Source organism: Saccharomyces eubayanus, chromosome II (genome assembly GCF_001298625.1).
Source record: "Saccharomyces eubayanus strain FM1318 chromosome II, whole genome shotgun sequence".
Classification (NCBI taxonomy): Eukaryota; Fungi; Ascomycota; class Saccharomycetes; order Saccharomycetales; family Saccharomycetaceae; genus Saccharomyces; species Saccharomyces eubayanus.
The window spans coordinates 194,792-206,377 of NC_030977.1; the positions used below are offsets into that span (position 1 = coordinate 194,792).

At 44.9% G+C, this 11,586-nt stretch overlaps 5 protein-coding genes and 2 non-coding genes across 7 annotated transcripts; 4 read left to right on the forward strand and 3 right to left on the reverse strand.

Moving 5' to 3' along the window:
* Positions 1-941, reverse strand: DI49_0163 (PEP1-like protein; the record flags this gene model as incomplete). The annotated part of the gene is made up of 1 exon (XM_018363415.1): positions 1-941. A coding segment is annotated over one exon (941 nt), but the record flags the coding sequence as incomplete, so codon positions are not given.
* Positions 942-1,544: 603 nt separating this feature from the next.
* Positions 1,545-2,909, forward strand: FUS3 (mitogen-activated serine/threonine-protein kinase FUS3; the record flags this gene model as incomplete). Its single annotated transcript, XM_018363416.1, has 1 exon — positions 1,545-2,909. The coding sequence occupies one exon, from the start codon at positions 1,545-1,547 to the stop codon at positions 2,907-2,909; it is 1,365 nt and encodes a 454-aa protein (XP_018223545.1).
* A 622-nt stretch (positions 2,910-3,531) lies between these two features.
* Positions 3,532-5,112, forward strand: ACH1 (acetyl-CoA hydrolase; the record flags this gene model as incomplete). The annotated part of the gene is made up of 1 exon (XM_018363417.1): positions 3,532-5,112. One exon carries the CDS (start codon positions 3,532-3,534, stop codon positions 5,110-5,112), a length of 1,581 nt encoding a protein of 526 aa, XP_018223546.1.
* Positions 5,113-6,685: 1,573 nt separating this feature from the next.
* DI49_0166 lies at positions 6,686-6,759 on the forward strand. Its single transcript has one exon. It is a non-coding gene; the product is annotated as a tRNA-Ile (tRNA).
* Positions 6,760-6,947: 188 nt separating this feature from the next.
* Positions 6,948-7,018, reverse strand: DI49_0167. Its single transcript has one exon. It is a non-coding gene; the product is annotated as a tRNA-Gly (tRNA).
* Positions 7,019-8,039: 1,021 nt separating this feature from the next.
* Positions 8,040-10,772, reverse strand: RRN6 (Rrn6p; the record flags this gene model as incomplete). Its single annotated transcript, XM_018363418.1, has 1 exon — positions 8,040-10,772. The coding sequence occupies one exon, from the start codon at positions 10,770-10,772 to the stop codon at positions 8,040-8,042; it is 2,733 nt and encodes a 910-aa protein (XP_018223547.1).
* A 212-nt stretch (positions 10,773-10,984) lies between these two features.
* FMT1 (methionyl-tRNA formyltransferase) lies at positions 10,985-11,586 on the forward strand (the record flags this gene model as incomplete). The annotated part of the gene is made up of 1 exon (XM_018363419.1): positions 10,985-11,586. A coding segment is annotated over one exon (602 nt), but the record flags the coding sequence as incomplete, so codon positions are not given.

Sequence of the window (11,586 nt, forward strand, 5' to 3'; positions counted from 1 at the left end):
GAATGTCTTAGTTGAGTGGGCAGGTGGGCCATTTGAAAAGTTGACAGATCATTGGATATCCATATATCCATAGAAGACATCTTATTGTATCTATCACCTTGGGTCAAGATTACCACGTGAGACTTCAACACTTCGTAGGAACCAACGGCTTTATCTTTAAATTGGTCGAATTCGTTGATCGATTTACCCCAATCGCTAGTTAAAAATAATTGAGACTCGGTAATAGTAAGTCCGAGTTGGTTTTCAGCGAAACCAGTATTTTGGTAAAGACAAATTATTGAGGCGTCATTGTCACCCAAGTTAGAATCTTTGCTAGATTTGATGAAGTCACAACGAGCGTTACCATAAACTCTTTTCTCGTTCTTTTCCAAAGAAGTCTTGATCTCAGAAAAGGACTTCCCACCATCACTTGATCCGTAAGTTTTATCAAAACAACGCCCACGGCTAAAATCTATAATAGTTGTGCCATCGTCACCGGCTTGTTCATCTTCATCACTGCCTTCTTGGTTTTCACAATAGCTACAAGTTGCAATAAGATAGTCTTTGTTTGTGGGATGAGTAATCACCTGGCAATAATGAGCCGGAGAATCCTTTTCGATGAACATAGTGTTCCACGATTTACCTTGATCATTGGTCATGTAAAAGTATGATCCGTTCATTGGCGTTGCGATGGCTCTGTCGTGCCCATTGAAGGGGTCCATATATACCCAATCGACATTTCCTTTAATGTCATTGACCTTTTCCCACTTTTCCCCAGCATCAAAACTAATGGCCAAGGAATCATCTTGCGTTCTAAGCAGAGTGTTAGAATCATCAAAACACATTATAGTGAACGAACGTTCCGAAATAGTCTTGGTCACTTTGGGGGAAAATCCCTCCGCATTGATCAAGGGAAAGATCAGAAGTGCCCAGATGGCATAAAGCCCGTGAATTAGTATCATGGCGTGCGGTGATCAAAGGAGCAGATGCCTTTTTTGTCGATTCGAGCTTCTATAAATGTCACGCTTTTTTATTTATACAATCTAGTGACAGAAAGAAAAGGAGAAAGGAGGAGACAAGCGAAAAAAAATGAAAAGGAATTGTCTGAGAAAGATCAGTATGAAGTAATTGTAGATCTAATTGCGTCCCTTCTTGCACGCTTTCCTTGGGAGAGTCTTGCTTGAGTTTGTTGCGTACATTGCATCCTATTTTTGAATGCCTGTTTTCTTTCCCTTGGCCTTGGAGTCATAAAAAACCCGAAAAAAAGAGCAGCAGCAGCAGTATGGATAGGAGGAGGCTTGGAAACATCTCAAAGGCAAAACAAACACGCGATATACCTGCGGTTTTGACCTACAACGCGCGAAAAGACATATGCAAGGGAAAGAGTGTGTATCTTTGCTAAAGAGGAACCGCTTCAAGATGAGAGGCTAAATACGTTGTTCTCTTTCTCACTTTGTGATACTACCCTAGGGTAGTGGCGGGCGGCATTCCCGCAATGGTTTTGACTTGGCAGTGCCGTGATCCAGAAACCGTTCTTGTAGCACGTGAGAGTTTGGTCCCCCCGTATGCTTTATCTGTTTGAAGATATACCATACCGTACCTGCATGAAGCACAACGCCTGCGAGTTGCGCGGGCGTTTCACGCTGAAACCTAAATTCTTTTACTCGAAGTTTTTTTCTGCATTCTCCTGGTTTCCAGATGATGCGGTTTTTTACACGGCATTGAAACGTTGGCAGAAAAGCAACATAAGGTGGGACCATTTTACATACCATATCCTCTTGTTCTCGAGAAAGTATATATACGTAGCAGGATCCGTAGACATCCATCTAAACCAAGGAAAAAGAGAGTCCGAGCCACACAAAAAAAGAATGCCAAAGAGAATAGTATACAACATATCCAGCGACTTCCAGTTGAAGTCGCTGCTGGGCGAGGGCGCATACGGTGTGGTGTGCTCCGCAACGCACAAGCCCACGGGGGAGATCGTGGCAATCAAGAAGATCGAGCCATTCGACAAACCGCTCTTCGCGCTGCGCACGCTGCGCGAGATCAAGATCCTGAAGCACTTCAAGCACGAGAACATCATAACCATCTTCAACATCCAACGCCCGGACTCGTTCGAAAACTTCAACGAGGTTTATATCATCCAGGAGCTGATGCAGACGGACCTGCACCGCGTGATCTCCACGCAGGTGCTGAGCGATGACCACATACAGTACTTCATATACCAGACCCTGCGCGCAGTGAAAGTGCTACACGGCTCGAACGTGATTCACCGTGACCTGAAGCCCTCCAACCTGCTGATCAATTCCAACTGCGATCTGAAGGTGTGTGACTTCGGACTAGCCAGGATCATCGACGAGGCAGGCGCAGACGACCCGGAGGCCACGGGCCAGCAGAACGGCATGACCGAGTACGTGGCCACGCGCTGGTACAGGGCCCCTGAAGTTATGCTGACCTCTGCTCGTTACTCCCGGGCAATGGACGTATGGTCATGCGGCTGTATTCTGGCAGAGCTGTTTTTGAGACGCCCGATCTTCCCTGGTAGAGACTACCGCCACCAACTGTTGCTGATCTTCGGTGTGATCGGCACACCGCAGTCGGACGAAGAATTGCGATGCATCGAGTCGGCGCGTGCCAGAGAATACATAAAGTCGCTTCCCGCGTACCCGGCGGTGCCGCTGCAGAAACTGCTTCCAAGCGTCAACGCTCAGGGCGTTGACCTGTTGCAGCGCATGCTCGTCTTCGACCCTGAGAAGCGGATCACGGCCAAGGAGGCACTCGAGCACCCGTACTTGCAGACATACCACGACCCAGGCGACGAACCCGAGGGGGAGTGTATCCCGCCCAGCTTCTTCGAGTTCGACAACTACAAGGAGGCGTTGACCACCAAGGATCTCAAGAAACTGATCTGGAACGAGATCTTCAGCTAGCGCGTGCCCATACATATAACGATATAACTACCGTAGCTATACATTAGGTATACATATTAGCCGCTGAAACGCGGCCGTATAAAAGGACACTTCTAACAAACTAACAAGCAAACTCCGGGATCGCACACCACGGCGGGTCGGCGGCTGTTATATATTGAAAATGTGCTTCGCGCCGAGGGGCGGCCCGCGCTAAGCTGACCAGCATCATCCCTTGCAAAGTGTGGCCCGCCGGACCAAAGGTGGGCAAGGCGCGTTGCTGATTGGCCTTGAGTGCTACGCGCACTCAACCGTAACCGCAGCAGCCAATCCCATCCACGCATCAAAAGCTGCCAGGTCAGGGCAGCTTTTGATGCGTTGTGGATGACCAATGTGTTGAGCACGGTAAGTGCTTAGCTGGACAAATACTCCAGTGAAAGTTGCTTAGTATATATATACACTAGGACTGCTCTCCCCGTGTTTTTGTTTTCTACCCGCTTACGTTCGCAAACCAAAAAAAAAAAGCAAAACAAAATAAAATAAAAGAATAATACAAATACCGTCTTGTAGACAATAGCGGCAAAGACAAAGAAAGAGACCACACATTTCGAAATTTTTTTTTTTTTGGCTTTTTCACACTTCCAAGATGACAATTTCTAATCTGCTGAAGCAGAGAGTCAGGTACGCTCCCTACCTGAAAAAAGTTAAACAGGCACATGAGCTTATCCCACTGTTCAAGAATGGCCAGTACCTGGGTTGGTCCGGTTTCACAGGGGTCGGTACGCCCAAGGCAGTTCCCGAGGCGCTGATAGATCACGTGGAGAAGAACAACCTGCAGGGGAAGTTGAGGTTCAATCTTTTCGTAGGCGCATCTGCTGGTCCCGAGGAAAACCGGTGGGCTGAGCACGACATGATCATTAAGAGAGCCCCCCATCAGGTGGGGAAGCCCATTGCGAAGGCCATCAACCAGGGCAGGATCGAGTTCTTCGATAAGCACTTGTCCATGTTCCCACAGGACTTGACGTACGGATTCTACACCAGGGGAAGAACCGACAACAAAATCCTGGATTATACCATCATCGAGGCCACCGCGATCAAAGAGGACGGGTCCATTGTCCCCGGGCCCTCCGTCGGTGGGTCTCCGGAATTCATCTCGGTCAGTGATAAAGTGATCATTGAAGTCAACACGGCCACGCCTTCGTTCGAAGGTATTCACGATATAGATATGCCCGTAAACCCACCTTTCAGAAAGCCCTACCCGTACTTAAAGGTCGATGACAAATGTGGTGTCGACTCCATCCCGGTCGACCCTGAGAAAGTGGTGGCCATCGTAGAGTCTACCGTGCGAGACCAGGTTCCTCCAAACACTCCCTCCGACGAGACGTCGAGGGCGATTGCCGACCATCTGGTCGGCTTCTTCAGAGACGAGGTCAAGCACGGCAGGCTGCCCGAAAACTTGTTGCCCTTGCAAAGTGGTATCGGTAACATCGCCAACGCCGTCATCGAGGGCCTTGCCGGCGCCCAATTCAAGCATTTAAATGTATGGACCGAAGTGTTGCAGGATTCGTTCCTGGACCTTTTCGAAAACGGGTCTTTGGATTACGCCACCGCCACCTCCGTGAGACTGACTGAAAAGGGTTTCGCAAGRGCTTTTGAAAACTGGGAGCACTTCAAGCACAAACTGTGTCTGAGATCTCAAGTCGTCTCCAACAACCCGGAAATGATCCGTAGATTAGGTGTCATTGCCATGAACACCCCAGTGGAAGTCGATATCTATGCTCATGCCAACTCCACGAACGTTAACGGTTCCCGTATGTTGAACGGTTTGGGTGGGTCCGCTGACTTCTTGAGAAATGCCAAGCTGTCGATCATGCACGCACCCTCCGCAAGGCCCACCAAAGTGGACCCCACTGGTATTTCCACAATCGTGCCCATGGCCTCTCATGTTGACCAAACCGAACACGATTTGGACATCCTGGTCACCGACCAAGGTTTGGCTGATCTAAGAGGGCTATCGCCCAAGGAAAGGGCTCGTGAAATCATTAACAAGTGTGCTCATCCTGATTATCAAGCTTTGTTGACTGATTATTTGGACAGATCAGAACACTATGCCAAGAAGCACAACTGTTTGCACGAACCACACATGCTAAAGAACGCCTTCAAATTCCACACAAATCTGGCTGAAAAGGGTACCATGAAGGTCGACAGCTGGGAACCAGTTGATTAATATCCCAAGGCTAATATGAAAAACAAATCAAAAAAGAAAAGAAGTGAAACGATATGATTTTATGTTTATGAAAGCATTTGCCCAGTACCTTGTTTTACACTCGTGGAAGAACCCGTTTGGATCTGAACAAGCGTTCAACTCATATACAAATACGTATATGCATATTTATATGTTTACAATGATTATGTACAAATGAAATAAGTAATCAAGAAGAGAAATAATCAAACCATCCATCCATACATTCTTCTTAAAGGCACATTTGATGTGGCATCCGAAAGTACGATCTGCAACGGTCTGTTCGCTGCATCATGTCCCAGGAAAACTACATTATGGTAGTGCCTACAAAGCGCGACCCGGCATTAAACTCAAAGAACGTACCATGCAGTGTAGGAGAGGAAAAAACAACGTAGCAGCTACTCTCATACCGCTTCTTTGCTCTTTTCGTCATCGCCTTATGTAAATCTTTCCACTCTTGATTATTACAACACTAACAGGCATGGAGAATTATATGCGAGCTCTAAAATTAACCATCAACTAATTGCCTTCAGTCACGCCAGCTTTAGGCTGCGCGCGTTTTGAAGGCAAGCCCATCGCCCTGCCATTTCACAGGTGAGTTTAAGGGCGCTTAGGCAACAGGTTGATATATAGATACCATACGCATACAGTCCGTCAGCAGCTGCGACAGTACGGCTCTCTTGTCAGTCTTTGCAAGGCCCATTGGAGAGCCACAAGGCAATTCTTGTCTTCTTCTCAAACGCAAGTATTCCAAAGGCTGAACAAAACCCACTGCAACAACGGTGGGAAGAGTCGCGATATGCTTACTGGCGTTTTATGAGCCCTAAAACGTAAGGCGTAGGACTGACTAAGATCAATTAGCTGACCTGGTATGAAGAGAAAAGAAGAAAAGAAAGCGTATATACGAACGTATGCATTCGAAAAAAGAACAAAACACATCATGGATAAATCGAGATAGGTAGTCGTTGTGTATGGCAATAGCCATGTGTGCAACTCGCTCCCAAAAGTTCAACAGCTCGCCATTAAGTGGTTCAACAGAAGCGCCAGAAAACGTTCAACAGATTGTGCCGCTAACGTAGGCGACTTATATATAGCAGAGTATACGAAACTAAGATTTGAGAAGATGGACAACATGAAAGAAACAGCAAGTGTTTCGACAACAAATAAAAAGAACTAAAAAAAACACCATGGGTAACATAAACTTCATTTTTGCGCTGCATCTTTTGGTGGTACTTTTTTTCATCATTGCCATTCCTAGCTACGCTATGTATGCATTTTTACCATTTATCCTCACATCGCTCGTTTTTGCCCGTTCTGACAGCTCCAGTAACCATTATTGACAAGCTAGTTCAAGGCGATTACCTCCAAGGCTATGGCTATCAAGCGTCTACCATTCCTTTACGTTTTATAATTTTTTTTTCTTTCTAGTTCCTCATACATATTTTTCTACATATGTTTCAATGTCAACAAAAAATCTGTCAAAAAATTCTGTGATGAGCCGTCATCTTACGTATTTATCAAACCCGTCCAGCTTAAATTGTATTTATATACATTTCATGGTCTCTTGGCCCAGTTGGTTAAGGCACCGTGCTAATAACGCGGGGATCAGCGGTTCGATCCCGCTAGAGACCATTTATTTTTTCCTCCTCTCACAAAATATTAGAGGAATGATATTATTTTTGGACGTCTTCAAGCAACAGAAGTTACTTAGTCTTACTTGTTGTAGTGGTTTCTGTTCTGTATGTTAATTGCAACACCTTGGCTTCCATTTTGATTTGCCGTCCAAAAAAATTGTGTGGATGATCGAAAATAAAAATAAATGCGCAAGCCCGGAATCGAACCGGGGGCCCAACGATGGCAACGTTGGATTTTACCACTAAACCACTTGCGCTTATTTGTTATTGATAGAAGATGGATCGATAAAACTATCAAAGAAGCTACTGATCTCAATTACTTATTGTGTTGTTCTCTCTGTAAATCTAGTTATGGTTCTTTGAGCTACCCTATTTATGTAGTTCATGAGGACTAGTCTATTTTTGGCATGACATTTCGAAATCATAGATTTAGATTTTTAATGTCAAATTCTTTGAGGATATTGCTTACAAAGATATGTTAAGTCATTGTGTTTAATTATTATTATGCGATTTCTATAGTTGCTGTTGTTACAAGTGTTGGAACAAGATTCAACTATTGTCCATTTATTACTAATATATACGGTGTTAAAAGATGACATAAATTACAAGACCAGTAAGTTAAGATTCAAAGTGTCGTCGAAATTAGTGGAAGCTGAAGCGCAAGGATTGATATTGTAATAGGATCAATGAATGACAACATATAAAAAGAGGAACAAAATCATTTATAATATTATGCAAAATTATTGATTCCTTTCTGTGGATTCCTAAATCCATGAGGAGAATCTCTAGTATAATCTATATACGTAATATTATAACATTAAGAAATAATGGAATCCCAAAGATCATCATACAATTTAAATGGTTATTAACAAGTGTATTATATAAGTTACCTACTGTTATGTTTATCTATTCATACGAGATATCCCTTCCATTGTTTTATTGCCTTTTATACCTAATCATAAAACAACTAGTGCGAAAAAAAATAGTAAAAACACTACAAGTTATGTTACACAGTGAACAATATACGATGCCATTTAAAACAGAATCCACAAGCATACCCAAACGCCATTTGTATTTATGATAGTACCGTGTGATTAATCTTCTACTATCAAAAACACACAATAGCCAAAACTTTACTTACTCTATAAATTGTTAATAAGCTTTATTTGGTGAATGAAAATATGCAAATGAAAATTTATAAAATGACGTACGAGTGCCTATGTACTGAATTATGCTTTTTTGTTATTTATGTCGTGATTCCAGGATAGCGATGCACGCTTATCCAAAGCCACGAATTCTTTTTTTCTTCTTCTTGGCTTTTTGCGAGCTACGAGCCTGTGAATCATTCACAAACGATATTTGTGAAGAGGGAGGTTGCATTAATGTAAACGCAGGAGTCATGGAGTCCGGCAAAATGCTCAAATTTTGGCTTGATTGTGACAATGGAGTACTCTTTTGGGAATGTGTCTTTAAAATCCTTTTTTTCCTTGCGAGTCCATTATTTTGAGAAGATTTAATCGTTGGAATCTGAGATTGCGAACTCATATTAAAAGGAGGTCTATCATTAAACTGTGTTGTCGAAAATTGACTGTCTAAATTGAAATCACTTGATTCATCCTCTTCATTCAAATCATTTACATCCCATGAATCAATGATGTCCTGATAAGGTTTACTCAATGATTGGCTGATTTCCTTTTCTATCAATTCGAACAACGACGGTTTTTCAAGCCTAACTAAACTCCAAACAATATCCTTTACTATCTCCTTTGTATAGAGTTCAGCTTGCGGGGATACCAGAACCCAGCATTGCAAAAGTTTATTGTAGAAAATATCCAAATTCGGAACATCTTCATGTAAGAAAAAGCGTAGCAGTTGATTGAAATCTATAAAGGTAACATCTTGGTCTTCATAATATTGGAAAAATTGATCTAATAATGAAGAAAATTCAGGTATGCTGGTAAAGGAAGTCGAATCCTCGATTAGGGTTTCCAATTTAGAATAGCTCGTAGACCCAGCACGAATTGATTCATCTCTGTTCCTCTGCCAAGATTGGAGTAGTTCATTTGTAGCCATGGATAAGTGATAGCCCAAGTCTTGAAAATATTTATCTTCGTCATGGCTACTTTCGTTTTCGATCAGATTTTGGATGCGAGAGGCATGCTTCCTTTCTTTCTCCCTAATTTGAGCGGTCAGTGCCCCAATGCACTCACTTTCGCGGCTGTCAACCTTGTCGAAAAGCCACGTCCATTCGGTAGAATCTGTCACGATGAATTTTTCTTGTTCATCGGGTTCAGGGGTCTGAATGTTCGATAGAGTGTAATGGTATATCTTGGACGACTTCCTCAATTTGATGGAGAAATCTGTAATGAAACAAGCGTGATCATTTGCGTGCTCCCCCTCTTCATCGTCTATCCGGTCCAATGTTGAAAGTACCTCTATACCAGTGGGGGTCCCGCCCGAAAGTTCAAGCACTGCTGAATGTCCCAAGGATTGAAATAAGCTTGTGGTGGCATTTAATTTTTTGTTTTGAGAGAAGGCATGGATGTAGACATGGTTATGGCGCATCGAATATACGAAAGCCACCAGGAGCAGATAGTCGGTTTTGTTTACCTTCTGAATGGTGATTTTGAGCGTCGTATCATCTGGGTCGAGGTCGTGCTTCCAGGATATTCTTCTAACGGGGCCGTTTGCCTCTGAGGCTCCTATAATTATGATTTCTCTGGAAGTGAGCAAGACGCCGTTTTTGTCGTCTATTCTCTTATAGTCCCGTATGCTTGACCATGTCTTCGCCTGGATGACTTCTGTTTGCCAATCGTTGACGAAGTCGATCTCGAACATTTTGGATCTATCAAAGACTAGTATTTTTTGGAACTGCGAGAACCATTCGATTCTTTTCCACGACGACAACTCCTCCGGGTCAAAAATCGTACCATGCAGGCTTTCTATTATTTGTAGTTTCCCACTATCTTCATCGAACTTTTTCGGTATCATCCCGATATTCCAGTTCCCCCGTATGTCAATGACCGCGAATTGTTGCAAGTCCCAAGGATTGAATGCGAAATCCACTATTTGGATGTCGTCTATCTCGACAAAGAACAGCGGTTCCGAGCTAGTGATTATGACATCGCACGATCTTGAATGAACACTTTCGATCCTAAAGACTTGGAAAGAGTTCTCAGTGACCACTCCCACCAGGTTTGACCTCCGCCCAATGGATTCGGAAGCTCTTGGGATCTTGATGCTCTTGATTGGCGAATGCAGCTCGATGCTGGTCACATTGTTATTCCGGTTCAAAAGCAGCGTGTGTTGCCGTGCTAAGACGGCTATATTGAGCACGGAGTCTGTTTTGCCGGAGGCGTAGGCTATAATTTCCGTACCGTCCCTATAGTTTCTTAGATCCGATGCGGTTTGGATATACTCTGTGTCCATTCGGTTAGCCACGGTGGGGTCCCAAAAGAAGGCGTCCTGCCTCTGCAAACGACCGTTCCGGTTCAAATTGTGCAGCAAGTCGGAAGGGATGTAGTCCTGGAGTGAAACAGGCGCGTCGCAGTTAACGCTGAACATGGGATCATTGTCGAGATCGACTTTCTTGAAAAAATGCACGTGTTTCGGTACCACAGGTACAACGGGGTTCACCACAACAGAAGTGTTTTGCGCATCGTCCATATCTTCATCTAGATCACTAGTAATGAGATCATCATCATCATTGTCGTCGTCGTCATCTGATTCTTGCAGAATCTTGTCGTCGGAAACATACCGCACAGAAGTGTCGCAAACCACGCCTTTCGCCACTACATGGAGGTCCAGCATCCGCTCGGGCAGAGTATCATCCACCGGTCTTAGCCATTGTGGTTTCTTCGCATCGTAGTGTTCCTGCGGACGGTAAAGACTAGCACCTTGCACACCGACGCCTAATTGCGAGCCTAATACGTTCGAGCCTGGAAGTTGTCCCTCACTCATGCTCAGCCCATAAAACGCCTCTCCTTTCAATCTCGGACCATCACCTACCATCACCAACCAGTGTACAAGCTCATCTCGTTTTTTAATCAGGAAAGTGAAAAATTATCGGGAACACTCGGGGTAACCCTGATCCGAGGCAAAGAGGTAAAAGACGAGAGGAGGAGGAGGAAGAAGAAGAAGAAGGAAAAAATAGGTGCTCTTTACCGCATGTAAGCGCTTTTCTAAAATACCACGTAGCGGAAGATTATCACGGGCTACCACGAATGCTTACCAAAAGAACACTACCGCTGCGTATCCTATTTCCGTGCAGACGAATTTCGAGCGATGTTTCTCGACCGGCACAGCCCTTGAACGTGCTCTTCTTTGGCAGCGACACGTTCAGCAACTTCTCTTTGCAGGCGCTCAACGAACTACGCCAAACAAATGGCGACCACGTCGTTGGAAAGATCCAAGTGGTGACCAGGTCGCCCAAGTGGTGCGGTAGACAGAAGTCTATTTTGAAATACCCGCCCATCTTCGACATGGCCAGCAAACTCCAGTTGCCACGCCCGATTACATGCGACACCAAACAGGACATGCTAGCGCTGGGCAAGTTGACCAGTCACAGCCGCCCAGGGAGCTCTGCGGACGGCGGCCCGTTCAACGCGATCATTGCGGTCTCGTTCGGGAAGTTGATTCCGGGGGACCTAATCCGTGCGGTGCCGCTGGCACTGAACGTTCATCCATCGCTGTTGCCCAGACACAAGGGCAGCGCACCGATCCAGCGCGCGCTGCTGGAGGGCGACCTGTGCACGGGAGTGACTGTGCAGACGCTGCACCCGGACCGATTTGACCACGGCGCCATCGTGGCACAGACGAAGCCGCT